At 45.2% G+C, this 19,803-nt stretch overlaps 2 protein-coding genes across 2 annotated transcripts; both read left to right on the top strand.

Annotated features, from left to right (window-relative positions):
• Positions 1-612: 612 nt before the first annotated feature.
• Positions 613-4,049, top strand: LOC143364237 (uncharacterized). Its single transcript, XM_076804695.1, has 4 exons — positions 613-921; positions 1,072-1,866; positions 2,395-3,969; positions 4,014-4,049. The coding sequence occupies exons 1-4, from the start codon at positions 613-615 to the stop codon at positions 4,047-4,049; spliced, it is 2,715 nt and encodes a 904-aa protein (XP_076660810.1).
• A 193-nt stretch (positions 4,050-4,242) lies between these two features.
• Positions 4,243-5,802, top strand: LOC143364236 (uncharacterized). The gene is made up of 2 exons (XM_076804694.1): positions 4,243-5,344; positions 5,444-5,802. Exons 1-2 carry the CDS (start codon positions 4,243-4,245, stop codon positions 5,800-5,802), a joined length of 1,461 nt encoding a protein of 486 aa, XP_076660809.1.
• The last annotated feature ends 14,001 nt before the right edge of the window (positions 5,803-19,803 follow it).

Below are 19,803 nucleotides of genomic sequence, written 5' to 3'. Positions count from 1 at the left end.
GGGGAGAGAGCCCCGTCAATATACACGGCAATCCGTCGAGCCCTCGCTCTCTTTTCCGAGAATCGCAGTGACGGTGACAAATAAATCGATTAGCTCTCCCACAAATTCCGACTTTATTTCTTGAACATTTCGCGATCGTAAGTTAAAGGTTCCAACGTTACGGAACCCAACGAAGATCCAAAACATTTGGTGCCGAAACCCGGGAACTAGAGTGTGCCGATTTCTCTATTCCACTCGATCCACCGCAGAATTACGAAGAATTCTGTGCATCACCGCGAGTTCTGTTGTGCGCTTCCGTTGTCTCCTCGAGTGATCCGCGAGTGCATCGAGCATCTTCCGAGGCTCCGTCGCAGACAATCAGGAAGCACCTGAAAGGAAAGGAGCAAGTGAATTCTTCGAACAGAATTCGTGAGACCGTTCTCGAAAAACGGTACTTAGACCGCGTGGCGAACCGTTACGGATTCGAAAATTCCGTGACCTTCCACCGGGACACCAACCGCTCTCGAACCGACCGAGGCAAGGTGTTTACCGCGATACGCGTAAAGTCCTTTGTCTTTCGCGTCTCGATCAGTTTGTTTTCACGTTTCGTTTTGAATTTTAACTGCCGAAACAATGCCGCAAACGTTCAGCGATGTAGTGGTCGCTCAGGAGGAGATCGCTGGCCGCATCAAGAACTGCATTACCAATACCGACAAATTGGGGGCAGCGAAACTCTCTGCGGTTGTGCTGAAGAAAAGGATCGAATTGCTGGAAAGTTACTGGCGCAACTTCACCGTAAATCACAACGCTCTGAGACCGATGCCAGATTACGCCGCCAGTAACTACAGGAAGAGAGGCCTATACGACGAAGTCGAGGAAGCCTACATTCAGAACTCCTCTGAATTGGTGGAGAGGCTAGAAAACCTGAAGCCCGCCGCCTCAGCAACTCCGGCTCAAGCCGAGTCTCACGAGTGCAACGCCGGACCCAAACTGCCGACCCTGACCATCGAGAAGTTTTCGGGCGATCTCCTACGGTGGGAGGAGTTTCGCGATTCGTTTCGCGCTACGATTCACAACTCCAAACGATTGCAGGACGTCCAACGCCTACAATATTTGAAGGCGAGCCTCACCGGTGCGGCTGCGAAGGTTATCGCGCGTACATCCCTGACAGATGCGAACTATTCGACGGCGTGGGCGGCACTCGAACGTCGTTATGGAGGCATCCGTGTACTGACCACCGCTCACCTCGGAAGACTTTTGGACTGCCCGGCAGTAAAACGAGCTTCGACGGAGGAATTGACCAGAGTCCTCGACGAGTTCTGTCAAGCTCGAGATGCTCTGGCCGCGCTAAAAAAACCAGTCGACACATGGGACGACTGGTTCGTGACACTCCTCGTCAGGAAGCTGGACTCGACGACGCGCCTGGACTGGGAGAAGATGTTCCCGGACCCGACGATCATGCCGTCCTTCGTGGAGATTCGAGATTTCCTCGAATCACGCATCCATGCCTTGGCCTCGACCCAAGAGCCGATGTGTTCGTCAACACCGACCAAGCGAGAGGAGACGCGAAAATCCGAACAAAGGACGGCCATGACCGTGCAAATGACCAAAGGGCCATCCGCGAAGGCCAGCAACGTTCGGAAGTGCCCGCTGTGCTCGGACAATCACCAGCTAGGGCACTGCGGTCAGTTCAAAACCTTTAGCGCGCCGGAACGCAAGGAATTTGTGTACCGAAATAAACTGTGCGTTTCGTGTTTCTCGGGAACCCACTTGCTCGCGGCGTGCACGTCTTCCTACCGGTGTATGGTGTGCGGCGGTCATCACCACACCTCGCTTCACGAGGCGTTCCGGGAGAGTGAAGCTCCCGCGCAGCCAAGCACAAGTTCGGTGAACACGTTCAGGTCGAATCGCGTTGTTTTACTGGCCACCGCGCGCGTCCAGTTGAAGTCCCCGAACGGTCGCAGTGTCTCCGCTCGCGCGTTACTCGATCCCGGGTCCGAAATGTCATTCGTGACGGACGATGTCGTGCAAGCGTTACGTCTTCCGCGCCGGAACGTGGAGGTTCATTTGACCGGATACCAGGAGATAAACGTGGGCACGGTACGTCACGAAGTGTCCGTGTTACTCGCGTCTAGTCGCGACTCCAAGTTCCGACTCGCGTTAAACGCGCTGGTGACGCGAAAAATTACCGCTCCGACTCCAGCGGTAGAAATTAACGACGAGAAGTGGACTCACCTCCACGGACTTCCGTTGGCCGACGAGGACTTCCGCTCTCCGAACAGGGTGGAATTACTTCTCGGGGCAGATGCGTGTGGTCACCTCCTCCTCGAGAATCGAATCGGACCAATGGGCACTCCTCCAATTGTTCGAACGCCCTTCGGCTGGGCGCCGATGGGCACAACCTCATCCACCAAGGACCACAGCGCTGGACCTCGGGTGCGATCCTTGCTAGTTCAGCCTGCACGAGACCTCCGAGACGATTGGCAGAGGTTCTGGGAGCTGGAAGAAGTACCAACTAGTGCAATAAGCACGCCTCAGGACGAAGCATGCGAAAAGCACTTCAAGGATACGCACCGCAGAGATCAGGATGGACGCTACGTTGTGCGCTTACCGTTCGTTGCCACCCCAGGCACCGATGTCGGAGTTCCGCGATCGGCTGCAGTTCGCTTGCTCTTATCGTCCGAAAGGAGACGAGAAAGGGACGAGACGCTCCGACAGAAATACTCCGAATTTCTGGAGGAGTACGAACGGCTCGGGCACATGGAGTTCGTCTCGCGGCACTCGACTGGCGGGGGGGGGGAGAATTACCTTCCGCATCACGCCGTGTGGCGGGAAAAACCATCTGGAAACAAAATAAGAGTAGTTTTTAATGGCTCTTACGTTTCAGGCAGAGGCAGTACCATTAACGATTACCTGGCCGCCGGACCGAAGCTCCAAACTGACCTCTGGGCCGTAATAACGAGGTGGCGATTCCATCGGCATGCCTTTTCGACGGACATTGTAAAAATGTTTCGCCAGATCAAGGTGCACCCAGAGGACAGAGACTGGCAGAGGATCGTCTGGAGGAACGATCCAAGCGAGGAAGTACGGGACTTCCGTTTGACGACGGTGACTTACGGCACGACGTCGGCTCCGTACCTCGCCTCGAGAGTACTGCTTCAACTTGCCGACGACGAGAAGGCTCGATTTCCGCGGGGTGCAGCGATTCTCCGAGCGAATTCGTATGTCGATGACATTCTGGCCGGAGGAGATGACATCGACGACACCGAGGAGGCTCGACGTCAACTCACGGACATCCTGACGGCGGGCGGATTCCCGCTGGATAAGTGGGCGACCAATTACTTGTCGTCGAGCTCCGGTCTCATTCAATTGTTGCAGGGTCACCAAGAGGCAGGAGCACTGGGACTCAAATGGAGCACGGCGAACGACACTCTGTCTCTTGCGGCTCCGAAGCTCAGGACTGCCACATCAGGTCAACCATGGACCAAACGATCGGTTTTGTCTGAGACGGCCAGGCTTTTCGATCCATTGGGGTGGCTGTCTCCGATCAGCATTGCTGCGAAGATCCTGCTGCAGGACCTCTGGTTGTCTGGATTGTCGTGGGACGAGCCGCTGTCTGAGCTGTTTTCCGAGCGATGGAAGCAACTTCGATTCGAGATGGAGAGGACCGATCGAATCACAGTTCCGAGATGGATTGGCTATCGTGCGGCGACCAGCGACAGTATAGAGCTGCACGGATTCAGCGACGCGTCGGAAAGGGCATACTCCGCAGCCGTCTTCATAAGGGCGCCAGTTACCGGTGCAAGGGCCGAGACGCACTTACTGATGGCGAAGACCAAGGTCGCTCCAACGAAACCACAGAGCATTCCCAGGCTGGAGCTGTGCGGCGCTCTACTGCTGGCCCGATTGCTGAGAGCAGTAGGAGATTCGATGCGGCCTCACAGCGTGACTATGCATGCGTGGACCGATGCATCGGTCGTTCTAGCCTGGGTGAGGTCTCATGCTTCCAGGTGGAAACCGTTTGTGGCACATAGGGTGGCCGAGATCCAGCGCCTGCTACCGGACGTTGAGTGGCGACACGCGAGGACAGACGAAAATCCTGCGGACCTTGCCACGCGTGGGATTTCAGCGCAGGTACTGGTCGACGATGACCTCTGGTGGAGCGGTCCCTCGTGGTTGTCAGGGCCTCAGGAGGATTGGCCTGGCGCATGTGACGTCGACGAGAGCGAGGCTCCGGAGCGCAGAGTGACGGTGACGACGACGATGGCAAGGAAGACGAAGTCCGGCGACCATCCCAGTCTGCGAGCCGTCTTCGAATCGCCCTGGGACCCTCTCCGATTCTCGTCAGCGTTGAGGCTAGTCCGAGTGACCGCGTATATGCGACGATTCGCAAACAACGCTCGCTCCATCGGTACACCGCAGCACGGGTTCCTGACAGCCACTGAGATCGACGAGGCGTGGGTGAGCGTCCACCGAATGAGCCAAGCTGACGACTTTGGCGACGAACTTGCGGAAATGGAGAAGGGTAAGATAGTCAAATCGACCTCGACCCTTGTTTCTCTTCGGCCGATTATAGATCGTCAAGGTGTCTTACGAGTGGGAGGACGACTGGACCACGCAGCAGTTTCATTCGACCAGAGACATCCTGTGATAGTCGACCGACAGTCTCCGTTGGCACCATTGCTGATCCGGTCAGCTCATCTTCGGACGCTCCATGGGGGAGTGAACTTGACGCGGGCGACGCTCAGGCTCCGCCACTGGATTCCGCGAGACAAGACGCTGGTGAAACGGGTCGTAAAAGGCTGCGTTACCTGCACTCGGCTCCAAGGGCGCACCAGCAACCAGCAAATGGGAATGCTGCCTGCCCAGCGAGTGCAACCAGCAAGGGCATTCTCGGTCAGCGGAGTCGATTATGCTGGTCCGATTCCGATGCTCATGACGAGAGCAAGGGGACAGCGGACCACCAAGGGATACGTCGTCGTTTTCGTGTGCCTGTGCACGAAGGCGGTCCACTTAGATGTCGTGTCCGATTTGTCCTCTGCCTCCTTCATCGCAGCTTTCAAACGCTTCGTAGCTAGACGCGGAAGATGTCACCAGATGCTGAGTGACAACGCTACGACGTTCAGAGGTGCCGATCAGCTTCTGAAGCGCATGTTCAACGCTGCATCGACCTTTTACAAGGAAACGGCGGAATTGCTGGCCGCCGACGGAACGGAATGGAGGTTCATACCGCCGTATTCTCCTCATTTCGGCGGTCTGTGGGAAGCGGCCGTGAAATCCGCGAAGAGGCATCTACGACGCACAATAGGGGAACAACAGCTCACCTTCGAGGAGCTTTCCACCTTGCTGTGTCAAGTGGAAGCTTGTATGAACTCTCGACCCCTCTCCGCCTTGTCCGACGATCCAAATGATCCTCCCTTCCTCACGCCAAACCATCTGGTTAACGCTTCTTCTTTGTGCGCAGTTCCAGAACCGGGTGACGAAATCACGTACGACGCAGGCCGACGGAGATGGAACCTTGTATCCAGACTTCTGGAAGGTTTCTGGCAGCGGTGGCGTACCGAATACCTGAGCCAGCTGCAGACTCTTCCGAAATGGCAAAGGGCACGGGAGAATCTTGCCGTCGGAGCGGTCGTGCTCCTGAAGGACGATCTCGCGCCGCCTACGAAATGGCCTCTCGGACGAGTCGTCGAGGTGCATCGGGGATCCGACGGACGAGTGCGTGTGGCTGTCGTGAAGACCGCTACCCGTACCACCACCAGAGCCATCCAGCGCCTTGTACCGCTCATTTCCTCCGAGCATTCCACCGGCGAGGGAACGTGACTCCCTTCACGGCGGGCGGTGTTTAGACGCACATTGTACATATTGTAAATGATTGTAAATATCTGTAGCTCACTTCGTTCACTCTGTTCACTTTGTTCACTTCGTTCACGCCGTTCACTCTGTTCACTTTGTTCACTTCGTTCACGCCGTTCACTCTGTTCACTTCTCTGTATAACATCCGAAAACCATTGTACTATTTCGTTGCCGACCCGACAACGAGGCGGGCGGTATGTTCGAGCAATCAGCTGTTCGGTGCCGCTGTGCGTCCGCACGCACACACGGCAAATTAGCGACTGCCGAACTTTGTTTGTATTGAGGACTCGGCCGTCGTCGCGGTTCGTCTCTCTCTCTCCCCGCACACTTCGGGCGGACCGAGTAGTTCGGGGTGCGCGGCGAGGGGAGAGAGCCCCGTCAATATACACGGCAATCCGTCGAGCCCTCGCTCTCTTTTCCGAGAATCGCAGTGACGGTGACAAATAAATCGATTAGCTCTCCCACAAATTCCGACTTTATTTCTTGAACATTTCGCGATCGTAAGTTAAAGGTTCCAACGTTACGGAACCCAACGAAGATCCAAAACAGTGTTTAACGAAAAAAAATCATTCCATGCGGGATTCGATCCGGGACCAAAATATTCTCAGCCGGAGACGTTACGTTATTATTATTATTACATTACGTCTCCTTCGATGCACTCGCGTGTCAGCCGTAATGGAATTAAGAGGAAACGACATTGTTTTGTTTCATTCATCATATGAATCCTCGACATGAGATTTAAAATTATATCAGCAACAGCGCCATTGTAGAATATCGGTTCCACAATATTAGTTCTGGATGATACGGTAGGATGTGACACGGAATGGTACGGGGGCTCTAGACGGCTCTAGAGCCCCCTGACCGTGAGACAGGAAAATACATTGGGTGATTGGTCTATCCTATACCTCGTCTGTGATAGAATTCATTGAAGTGAAAATCAGAGAAAAGAAAGAAGATCGTGAACCTCTTGACCTGTGAAAATTGTGAAAATTGAGAAAAATAAAAATTTATAGAAGAAGAATGGCCGAGAGTAATAGTAAAGACAACCAGCAAGTTCCCGTGGACACGATGGAAGATTGGGAGGTTTGGCAGATGCTTTAATATTTCATTGTATCAAATATGTAGGTCCATAATATGTATGTAACGGGTATATCTAAGGCCCGCGACTTCCCCGCCTAACACCGCGCCTACCACCGCCCCACTCCCAGCGAGCGCGCCGCGAGACCACGGCCGAGCACAGCCTCCCGTCGCGGCCGCGAGGTGGCCACCGCGATGATGCGGCTGCTCGCGAGTGGAAGTGGGCGGTGGGAAGGATAAATAGGCCACGAGAAACAGCAGTCGTAGCAGTTGAGGACCGGCATGCGAGACCGAGAACATATCTCCACCGAGCACCGCTACCGCCGAATAAGACCTCCGCTGTACCTCCAACCCGACCGCACCCCGTTCCTACCAAAACCACCGCTTCCGCCAAACACCCTCATTCCCGTATCCGAGCCTGCACCGTGCAAACGGGCAGGAATCCCTCCCCGGAGGGGCGCAAGCCTACGGGAAACTCGTCCGAGCCGGCACCGTGCAAACGGGCCGGAATCCCTCCCCCGAGGGGCGCAAGCCTACGGGAAACTCGTCCGAGCCGGCACCGTGCAAACGGGCCGGAATCCCTCCCCCGAGGGGCGCAAGCCTACGGGAAACTCGTCCGAGCCGGCACCGTGCAAACGGGCCGGAATCCCTCCCCCGAGGGGCACAAGCCTGCGGGACCGACCTGCGAACCCTGACCGACTCCCCGACACCGAGGCGATACCGCCTCGAATCCGAACCGCCGCCGCGATACCGCGCCGCCGCGCTACCGATCCGCCGCCGCGATCACGCCACCCGAAGGCAACCACTGTACATAAAAGGACAATAAAGGCTCAAGTATTTTTCACCAGGAGGAAAGGCTACTCTTCATTCCTCCTCGAGGCACTACCGACCCCTGGCAGCCGGCTGAGTCGGCACTCCCTCCACCCCGACGGATACCCGTCACATGTATATCAGTAATATTTAGGGAAGCGGAGAAACGTACGACCCTTGGAGAAGTACGGAAGAAAAAGATATTATACGCTGCATATCAGGTGTTTCTAAATCGAAAAGAAGAGCGTTCAAAATAGCTGAGCGCAAAAGATTACAGTCTATTAGGAAGAAAATTGAATTCAAACAACAAGGAAAACCCTGCTCTGGAGAACGTTTGTAACCGTACAGGTTACATATTGATACACCCCATATATCGAACGTCGATGTCGACCCCACCATAACGCTCCGTGACGTAACCCGCGAGTTCTGACGGAGAAAAAGACCGCGAGATATCGCGACACTTGTCGCAATGCGCACGCATCGATCCCCACTCGATACCGATCGAAGGAGGTCGATGCGTGCCGCAGATAGATCACTCTACATCTGGAAGCGGTTCTAGCCGCACGCGTCTCGCGAAGTGTCCCGTCGGCGAAACACGGTACGCGATCGAGGGGTCAAAACCGACCCGATAGAACAGGCAAACCGACTGTTCTATCCTCGACGCGTAAGCGCCTCAAACCGAGGAGTCACAGGTGCAAACTGCGCTGTGGCATTGCCGACCGTTAAGACGCAGTTTGTGTTCTGTGGAATCATCACGGGTTATTTAAAATTCATAAATCTTTCGTTGTAATCGTGGTACCGAGTGGACACTTCGTCATCGTAACTTTCGTGGTTCTCGTTCGAAATGCCCATCACTGCTTCGGTAGGATTTGAATACTCGTACGCATTCGCGGCCGGGTGCACGGTTGGTTAGACAGGTCACGAATTCGCATATCGAGAGGCGCGATACACGTTTAAATCGTTAAAATCATTCATTAAAAACCAGGTGTAGAGGCAAAGCGAGCGAACTGCGTGCGTCGTAACACGGCATATATTGCGTGTTTACGTGTTGCGAGAACTCGGTACGGATTACCGATACGCGGTATTCAGCGCGTCGTCATAGAGGAATTTATTGCCCCGTCCGTCGGGACAGATCACGGGTCGTCCTGTAAACAAATAGCTCATCTCCGAGCATACCGGAGCGATTGCTCGTCAAAATAGAAATAGTTCTTCCAAGAATATACTGCCCTTTTACCAGTAATTTGTCTACAAGCTTTATTTGTCTCGTCCAAACCTCGCCGCTTTCCAGTGCCTGGAGGCACGAATCCATCTCCTTCGCGAATTTACACGCGTAGGGAATTGGGGGTAGTAACCGGCCCCCGTGTCTTAATATAAATAACCCTTGAGTCGTCGGGACAGGGATAAATCAAATCAATGAAGTCGAAAGAGGAATGAACGGTTACACGTTGATACTTTATTAAAGGAACGAGTAATTTACGCATTAGTAAAATGAACAAACTCGAAGAATTACATATCGCAGCTTCCAGAAGGGGTAAGTGATGTCATTTTACGCTTAAAAAAAAATAATTCAAAGTAATAATACAACCCATTTGATAGATGTTGACACAGAAGCTGAAGGAATTGGTGTTTAACTGTAAGAAGAAAGAAGAGCAGAAGAAACAAAAACCATATGGCCAGGGCTGCTTAAGGGGGGCGGACCGACCGAACCTGACTCCGAAAAATAATGATTGTCACGCTATGAAAGAACGGCCGCTAGAAGAAGCTAAATAGTAACATTTCTGTCCAGTAGGCGAGCTAGGAACGTTTTCCACAATTCAGTATCGACACAGACGAGGTATAGGAGTAGACCAATCACCCAATGTATTTTTCTGTCTCACGCTCGGGGGGCTCTAGAGTAGGCCTGCAGCCAAGCTCGCATATGCGAGCCGAGCTCGGGTCGAGTCGAGTACTCGCACCGATGCGAGCTACCCGCACCGATGCGAGCTATCCGCACCGATGCGAGCTGCTCGCAACGAAGCGAACGGCTCGAAATACAATCAGGCGTAAAATGACATGATGCGAGTTACAGCGGGAAGATCAGCACATCGATATTATCAAGCATTTTAGTATATTGACAATGCTAAATGTTTGCGATGTTTTATTATATATTTTGATAGTGAAATGTTGATTCAGAATTTGTATAACCCTTATTGAAAATAATTATGCAATAACAACTATTTCCTAGATTTATGTAAATAACTAGATGTGAAGAACGGTATTTTATATATTCCTTTATATTATACTCCGGTTCAGTGTACAGTCGTAAAAATGTATTGTCGCAAAATTGTTTATAATGTTGAAAATTAACGTTAAACTTCGTTAAATAGTTTTTGAAAGGAATGGATATATAAATATTGTATAATATTGATATGTATTTGTACGCATTCGTGCCAATATGTGCCAGTCTACAACCTTTCACACAAGTTGGAAGTTCCAACAGCCTGTCATTCGGTACTGTGCACGTATAGGTGATAAGATTTAAAAGGGCATAGCCGATTAAGATGGTCAAAACAATTGGAACCGCAAAAAGATTCCATTTCAAACAGTATTGATTTCTTGATTTTCTGGAAATGACAGAAGTGGATTTCAAAATTCTTTTCACGGAATCTTACCAATTTTCACAAGCAATTTCATATCTGGCGGAAATCGTGGACGAACACAATAATATAAATATTCATTGCCTAATCAATGTTACTTCAATATTTTTAGAACATTAAAAATATATTGTTAAAATCACATGAATAAATAATATAAGAAATTGAAAAAAAAAAATGATGTATGGGGAAAAACATTTACCACCGACGGGATAAGAACCCCAGCGTATCCGCTCCTTAGTTCGACACACGTCTGGCGATGTTACAAAACTTTACGAACATTCTGGTATATATCACACAAAATACAATTTATTCTTTCTCTTAAATCACATTTCTTAGGTCAAACAATTACTTGTTTCAATTTAATAATGCTAAAAATTACTTAATATATATCTGCGATAAAACCAACAAATGTAACTTTCCTCCTAATAGCAAAAACGTCGAAAAAATTCGGTTTTTATTGTTTTTTGACGATGATGTCTCACAACAAAAAATCTAAAAAAAATTGACGACACTGCCTGTTATAGTACTTTAACAAGGAACTAAACAGTAGAATAGCATGTTTTCACATTTTTGAGAAATCTGCATTTTTCCGGTTTTTTGGAGGTTTTTCATTTTTTTACGACCACAGTTTGTAACAAAAAAATCTGAAAAAATTATCAAAAGTCAGCCTTAGAATCCAAAATATGTCACATTTTTTCAGAATTTTAGGAAGCACCAGAGTGCGGAAAATACGCGGAGAAGCGCGAAATCTAATTTACCCTGTAACCAACCTCATGGGCAAGATAGGGGGTTGAAATTTTACTCAGAGGGGTTTTTCTTAGTCAGCTTTCGAATTGTTCATTAATCATTGAAAAACCTCTAAGGCCCCAGTTTTGACCATAAATCGGCTAGGTCCTTTTAAAAGGATCTGATGTCTACGTTCAACACTCGTCATACTTTCTGTTTAGTTAATATTTTAATGTTTGTAAAAAGTTTACCGATTTTCATCTCGAAATCTTTTTTCAATTTGCAATTGTTGGCTCTTCTCCGTGGATAACAGTCGATCTTTTATACGATGGTCCAAAATCATGCTAACTACCAAATAATTCGTAGTGGCAGCAAAGTTAAATCTACTTCCTAGCTCGACAATTAACGCAATTATATAACGCAATTTTTCCTGAGTTTTCATTACATGTCATCTAGTAGCTGTCTAGAAGCTGAAGTCGTTTGGTCGATTTATAAAAAAAGTTATTCTGATTTAAAGTGTCTGCCATCAATTATGAGACTGACTGCATAATGTATAACGAGAAGCGGCCGCACGTTTCTCGCTAAGCAACCTGCGCTATCTCCATGTTTATAATTGTGTAGTGTGAAAATGGTTTACTGCCTTTTTGGTTCGTTATCTCGACCATTTCTTCTAAAAAGTGTACTTCCGTACAATGGGACAGTAGGGCTCTCATCAGCGAGCTAAGGTTTATGACCGGATCGCCTGCACGCGCCCACTTAGGTCACCCGCTCTGAGTATTTGATCTACCTGCACGCGTATGCGTTTTGCTCTTCCCTCCCCATCGAGCCACTAGCTAGTTATTCATTATCGAAAAATATAAAAGTCTAAGACAATCTATTCTTAGGTTAGTTAGCTCAGATTCTGTTAAACAGTTTTTCTCAGCTTACCAGAATTCAGTCTTTTGACCTTTGGTGCGAGTACCAGTGCCTGTGCAAAGAGCACGCCGGCGAACCGCCAGCATACATTTGTAGCGGCTAGCGGGGCGCCGGAAGAGAAATCTTCAGCGCACCAGCACCAAGAAAGATTTATGGTTTGCACAGCATAAGACGCTATTTGTGAGAAAACGTCTTTAACGTTTTTGGCCACTTAGCGGACAGATGTGTCCTTGTAGTTCCTAGCGACGAACTCAATAGCGCAAGTGGACGCCATAAATTTTGGGTAGTCTAAGGGTCTCCAGCCTAGAGTGTCCCAGCGACGCGTGCCTGGTTTCTATCACCCGGGAAAGCTGGGCCCGTTGACGTAAGCCAGCAGTCACGTACCGCACTTAGCACGGGGCCCGGAAGACACCCCGCTGCATCACCAAAATTAGATTTTTAACAGCACGACACGCTCACCCTTCTGACGCACGAGAAGCGTGGAACGTGGGCGTGTTATGCAAAATGCACGGATTGGTGGAAGTTCCTCGCAAGGACTTCCACCAATCAGCCGACAAGCATTTTCGAGAATATAAGGCAGAGACTACCGACGAGGAGGTATTCACGAAAAAGTCACAGCCGATTCTCCGCCGAGTTACTTAGAGTCTAGTCCGGTCGTTGCTAAGTTGCAATATCAGTTCAACCGCGAGTCGAAGCGAATCGCCGGTTTTAATTGAACCACCTCGGACGCTCTCGCGACATCATTCAATTGGTAAATAAACGACTCAGTCACGTACGCCTGATTTTGAGCATTTATTGTAAGGCACCCGCCTTACATAATCCTGTTCCTTCACATTGTAGACGCGGCGGCGACCGTCCTCAGAGAGCCGCAGAGAAACACGCGGAGATCGGTTCCGAGGGCGGTCGTCGTTTGTTAAACAATCGACTGGCGAGAATGAGAATTGGTCAGCCGAATGTATTCGATCATTCATTCGCTCGCGAGCATCGGTCCAGTACGGTCGACAGTTCACAACCAGCAAACTGAACACAATGGGAGTAGGCAACGTAGAGATGGGTGTAGTCGTTGCGTGTAATGAGAATTCTCCTCCGGTGGAAGTGGACAATATTCGCAGAAGTACCGTTTGGAAATGGTTTACCAAAACTGGTAAAGAGGAGTGCCTTTGCAATCTTTGCAAGAAGATATTGAAATGCAAAAGATCAAGTACGACATCACTGAAACGGCACCTGGAATGCCAGCATAGAGATGCATATTTTAAGGACAGAGATGAAAGACTTGACGATCAGGAACAAGTCAAGGAACAAATAGTAATGCTGCAAAGTAATTCTCCAAGGGCGAAAGAAATTACGACAGCTATTGCCGAGATGATGATCTCCGATTGTCAGCCATTCAGCGTAGTAAATGATAGCGGATTCAGGAAAGTTGTGAAAGTACTAGAGCCGCGGTACAATTTGCCAAGTCGTACAACTTTCTCAGAAAACATCGTACCCGCAATGTACGAAAATGAAAAGAAAAGGTTGGAGACGCAACTAAAAAAAGATATGGAAAATGTGAGTCAAAATATTTTGTTTGAATGATAATAGTGAAATATGCTTTTTTTTTTAAATCTGTAACTAATCTTTGTAATTTTTTTAGACGGAATCCTTTGCTTTCACGACGGATGGGTGGACTTCGAGATCGAATGAAAATTACCTGTCCGTTACGGTGCATTATTTGGATGGAGCCTTCAACATCCAAAATTTTACGTTAAAAATATCTAACGTCACCGAAGCGCACACCAGCGAACACATAAATTCTTTTCTGAAGAACACGCTGGCAGAGTGGAATTTGGACAACGCTAAATTTCAAACGTATTTTGTGACAGACAATGCTGCGAACATCGTGAAGGCTGTACGATTAAGCCCTACATGGCAGCGAATTCCATGTTTCGCTCATACTTTACAGGTAAAAATTGTTAATAAGCAATTATTTAACGAAGTAGAAATTATCTCAATGAACAATACGTTTTAACGCCTAAATGTAACAACTTTTTTTTAGTTAGTTATCAAAGATGCTATCAAGCCGTGCCGGGATTTAATTAGTACTCTACAAAAGTGTAGAGCAATAGTGCGATATTTTCATCGATCGCCTGCGGCCAATGAGAAATTAAGAATGGAACAACTAATGCAATATCCGAAAAGGACACCATTGAAATTAATTAATGACTGTGAAACCAGGTGGAATTCGCAGTACGATATGCTGATGAGGCTTATTGATGTGCGTAAAGCATTGCATACCGTGCTGTCCGAACCGCGGATGCCGGATTCAATAACTAGCCGCGAATAGGAGGCTATACAAAAATATTGTAAATGTTTGAAGTTGTTCAAAGAGGCAACGGAAATACTAACGGTGGAAAATAAACCCACCCTTCCACGATACATTCCAACAATTTTTGGGATTCGCGATACTCTAATGAGTATGCTGGAAATGGACGATGTAGAGGAAACGTTATTTTTCAAACAGAATTTAATTTTCGATCTTGGAAGTCGATTTAAATTTGCTACTACCACAAATTGTTTGGTAGTTAGCATGATTTTGGACCCCCGCATAAAAGATCGATTGTTATCGACGAGAAGAAACAGGAAGCAATCGAATTATTGCATGCATTTGCAATTAAATATGAAAAACCCTCTCCACCGAGTGATGCAAGTGTTGCAGATGGAAACATAGGTGAGTGTAAAAGAATTACAAAATTATACGAGATTGTGTTTAATATAGTACGTCAGATTTTCTAATAATATTTTTTTGCAGGAGCATCATCGTCGACATCATTACAACCACCTCAAAGCCTTTTTAGCTTTTTTAAAAATGTTGTACAGCAAGAAGGCGATTCCAACAGTCTATTGCAACAGCAAGTGGAAAGCTATACAACAGAAAAACTTATTTCGCCGGAATCGTGTATATTGGAGTGGTGGAGACAAAATGCCACACGGTTTCCAACTCTAGCAAAAGTCGCTAGAAAGGGCCTAGCCGAATAAGATGGTCAAAACTGCCCTTAGACGTTTTTCAATAATTAATGAACCATTCGAAAGCTGACCAAGAAAAACCCCTCTGAGCCAAATTTCAACCCCCTATCTTGCTCGTGAGGGTAGTTACAGGGTAAATTAGATTTTGAGCTTTTCCGTGCATTTTCCGCACTCTGATGCTTCCCAAAATTCTGAAAAAAATGTGACATATTTTGGACCCTAAGGCGGATTTTTGAGAATTTTTTCAGATTTTTTGGATGCAAACTGTGGTCGTAAAAAATGAAAAACCTCAAAAAAATCGGAAAAATGCAGGTTTCTCAAAAATATGAAAACATGCTATTGAGCTGTTTAGTGCTCCAATAAAGTAGCATAACAGGCAGTGTCCTCAATTTTTTTTAGATTTTTTGTTGTGGGAAGTCTTTGTCAAAAACAAGAAAAACCGAATTTTTTCGACGTTTCTGCTATTAGGAGGAAAGTTACACTTGCTGATTTTATCGCAAGTATATATTAAGTCATTTTTAACGTTATTACATTGAAACAAGTAAGCGTTTGACCTCAGAAATATGTTTTAAGAGAAAAATAAATTCTATTTCGTTCGATATATACCAGAATGTTCGCAACGTTTACAACACCGCCGGTTGGCCGAGCAGTCAAGGTGTCGGACTACGGAGCGGAAACGCTGGGTTCGAATCCCGTCGAGGGTAAAGTTTTTTTTTTCCATACATCATCTTTATTTTTTCAATTTTTTTTCCTGGTTTATTCATGTGATTTTTAAAATATTTTTTTAATGTTTTAAAAATATTTAAGAAACATTTTTGAGTAAAATATATGTAAATATAGTTTTAGAGTATCTATCACTTCCTCGATTCTCTAATTGTATATGATCTTCATTACGGTCCTCTCTAACATTCTTAATATTAAAATTCATTAATCTGGTTTCTAAGCCTTGCGTCTTCATAAATTAGGGAGGAAATGAGAAGAACTCTGAATAAATAATACGCAGCAAAGTATTGGTTTTTGTCAAATTGAAAGAAAAGGGCCTTATACTATCACTATTTTTAAAGTGAGGTATCAGGTACAAATAAGCCTTAGCCATTCCTCTTTATTGTAACGTACATGAGGATGTATTTCCGTTTATAGTTACTTGATTGAAAACCATCATGAAGAGGGGAGACTTTTGTATTGTCGACAGAGGTTTTCGAGATGTTACATCTCATTTAACAGGTCTTGGTTTCAGAGTTCTCATGCCTGCTTTAAAAGGTAATCGTTCTCAACTTTCGACGAAAGAGTCGAATTATTCCCGAAAAGTCACGAAAATTCATTGGGTTGTAGAGGCAATGTATAGTATACAAGGTCAAAAGTACCAGCTTCTACACAAACAAGTAGACAACGAAACCTTTCCAAAAATTGGACATAATTGGAACTGCAAAACGACTCCATTTCAAACAGTATCCTCGGTAGATACTCTGGATTTTCCGGAAATGACAGAAGTAGATTCAAAAATTCTTTTCACGGAATCTTACCAATTTTCGCAAGCAATTTCTATATCTGGCGGAAATCGTGGACGAACACAATAATATAAATATTCATTTATTGCCTAATCCAAGAAAATAATATCATTAAATTCGAAGTCAAATCGGAGTAATATAAATAAAAGTTAGTTAAAAATGTTACCTCAATATTTTTTAAAAACATTTAAAAACATTTAAAAAATATTGTTAAAATCACATGAATAAACCAGGAAAAAAAAAATTGAAAAAATAAAGATGATGTATGGAAAAAAAAAACTTTACCCTCGACGGGATTCGAAGCCAGCGTTTCCGCTCCGTAGTCCGACACCTTAACTGCTCGGCCAACCGGCGATGTTGTAAACGTTGCGAACATTCTGGTATATATCGCACGAAATAGAATTTCTTTTTCTCTTAAAACATATTTCTGAGGTCAAACACTCACTTGATTTAATGTAATAACGTTAAAAATGCCTTAATATATACTTGCGATAAAATCAACAAGTGTAACTTTCCTCCTAATAGCAGAAACGTCGAAAAAATTCGGTTTTTCTTGTTTTTGACAAAGACTTCCCACAACAAAAAATCTAAAAAAAATTGAGGACACTGCCTGTTATGGTACTTTATTGGGGCACTAAACAGCTCAATAGCATGTTTTCATATTTTTGAGAAACCTGCATTTTTCCGATTTTTTTGAGGTTTTTCATTTTTTATGACCACAGTTTGCATCCAAAAAATCTGAAAAAATTCTCAAAAATCCGCCTTAGGGTCCAAAATATGTCACATTTTTTTCAGAATTTTGGGAAGCATCAGAGTGCGGAAAATGCACGGAAAAGCTCAAAATCTAATTTACCCTGTAACTACCCTCACGAGCAAGATAGGGGGTTGAAATTTGGATCAGAGGGGTTTTTCTTGGTCAGCTTTCGAATGGTTCATTAATTATTGAAAAACGTCTAAGGGCAGTTTTGACCATCTTATTCGGCTAGGCCCTTTATTTGGAATCCCTGCAACACAGGCATACAGTGAAAGATTGTTTTCTTTAGCTGGCAACATCGTCAGTGAAAGAAGAACATCACTATTGTCGGAAAAAGTGGAACAGATGTGTTTCTTATCATCTAATAAGAAACCATAATTTGTACTGCAAAAGTACGTATCACTTTTATCATTTATATTGTTATTATTTTTAGTTCATTATTATTATTAAAATTATTATTATTATTTTCCAGAATACGAGAAAAGAGGAGGCGCCGACTCCAGCGTATCACGCTGACGATAACCTTGCAGCGAAGACCAAACGGACTCGGCCGGAAATAGCGCCAAAGACAACGGAGCGCAACTAAAAAAAGATATGGAAAATGTAAGTAAAAATATTTTGTTTGAATGATAATAGTGAAATATGCTTTTTTTTAAATCTGTAACTAATCTTTGTAATTTTTCTTTTAGACGGAATCTTTTGCTTTCACGACAGATGGGTGGACTTCGAGATCGAATGAAAATTACCTGCCCGTTACGTTGCATTATTTGGATGGAACCTTCAACATCCAAAATTTTACGTTAAAAATATGTAACGTCACCGAAGCGCACACCAGCGAACACATAAATTCATTTCTAAAGATGACGCTGGCAGAGTGGAATTTGGACAACGCTAAATTTCAAACATATTTTGTGACAGACAATGCTGCGAACATCGTGAAGGCTGTACGATTAAGCCCTACATGGCAGCGAATTCCATGTTTCGCTCATACTTTACAGGTAAAACTATGTTAATAAGCAATTATTTAACTAAGTAGAAATGATCTCAATGAACAATACGTTTTAACGCCTAAATGTAACAACTTTTTTATTAATTAGTTATCAAAGATGCCATCAATCGAATTGATCGAAGAAGCAATCGAATTATTGCATGCATTTGCAATTAAATATGGAAAACCTAAAGAAAGAAGAACATCACTATTGTCGGAAAAAGTAGAACAGATGTGTTTCTTATCAGCCAATAAGAAACCATAGTTTGTACTGCAAAATCTCGTATCACTTTTATCATTTATATTGTTATTATTTTTAGAGCATTATTATTATTGTTATTATTATTAAAATTATTATTATTATTTTCCAGAATACGAGAAAAGAGGAGGCGCCGACTCCAGCGTACTACGCTAACGATAACCTTGCGGCGAAGACCAAACGGACTCGGCCGGAAATAGCGCCAAAGACAACGGAGGAACGAGAGAACGTTTTCCACCTGCACGCGAAAAAAAATTATTAGTATTTTGCGTAGAGTTAAATTATTGTAATAATTGTGACTGCTTTTTCTGTTTGCGAGATTGTGTGCACGTATCATTAATATTAGTGTATTATTGTTATTGTTATTGTTATTTTTGTTATTACAATTGTTATTTATCTATTTGTGATTAAATTATTTATTATATTGTAATTAAATGTGTCACTTTTCATTAATTACCTTCATTCACCTAAATAGTCGACTATCTCTGGATTTAATATACAGTAAGGAGCATATACAGCAATAACTTTTTAAAAATTAGATCAAATGACTTTAATGTTATTCAGAGGTTAGAAGGATTAGTTTATTAGACGAGGTGTCAAAAATTTTTGAAAAAAATTTGAATTGGCCGGAATCGTGAAAGAAATAGGAAAAATTGGTTTTTTCAGCTTTTTTATCTGAGCCTGTATTGAAAAATTAAAAAATGTGTTCTATTGATTCGAATAAATTATATTCATGCTGAAAATTTCATGGATATTGGTTACTTCGTTTACGAGTTACATGTAGAACACGCTGGCAAAGTTTGGCCGGAAAAAACTGGGACACCCTGTATATTTGCACAGTACCGAATGACAGGCTGTTGGTATAAAATACATATCAATATTGTACAATATTTATATATCCATTCCTTTCAAAAACTATTTAACGAAGTTTAACGTTAATTTTCAACATTATAAACAATTTTGCGACAACACATTTTTACGACTGTACACTGAACCGGAGTATAATATAAAGGAATATATAAAATACCGTTCTTCACATCTAGTTATTTACATAAATCTAGGAAATAGTTGTTATTGCATAATTATTTTCAATAAGGGTTATACAAATTCTGAATCAACATTTCACTATCAAAATATATAATAAAACATCGCAAACATTTACCATTGTCAATATACTAAAATGCTTGATAATATCGATGTGCTGATCTTCCCGCTGTAAGCCGTTCGCTTCGTTGCGAGCAGCTCGCATCGGTGCGGATAGCTCGCATCGTTGCGAGTAGCTCGCATCGGTG

This window comes from Halictus rubicundus, unplaced genomic scaffold (genome assembly GCF_050948215.1).
Source record: "Halictus rubicundus isolate RS-2024b unplaced genomic scaffold, iyHalRubi1_principal scaffold0358, whole genome shotgun sequence".
Lineage (NCBI taxonomy): Eukaryota > Metazoa > Arthropoda > Insecta > Hymenoptera > Halictidae > Halictus > Halictus rubicundus.
This window is presented reverse-complemented; position numbering and strand designations above follow the sequence as displayed.

Excerpts from the sequence above, each read along its gene's own strand:
- LOC143364237 (XM_076804695.1), top strand. The coding sequence starts at position 613 with ATGCCGCAAACGTTCAGCGATGTAGTGGTCGCTCAGGAGGAGATCGCT. Across the intron at positions 1,867-2,394 it reads CGCAGCCAAGCACAAGTTCG|GACCACAGCGCTGGACCTCG; the intron begins GTGAACACGTTC and ends TCATCCACCAAG. Across the intron at positions 3,970-4,013 it reads CATCGGTCGTTCTAGCCTGG|GGTGGCCGAGATCCAGCGCC; the intron begins GTGAGGTCTCAT and ends TGTGGCACATAG.
- LOC143364236 (XM_076804694.1), top strand. The coding sequence starts at position 4,243 with ATGGCAAGGAAGACGAAGTCCGGCGACCATCCCAGTCTGCGAGCCGTC. Across the intron at positions 5,345-5,443 it reads GCTGTGTCAAGTGGAAGCTT|TTCCAGAACCGGGTGACGAA; the intron begins GTATGAACTCTC and ends CTTTGTGCGCAG.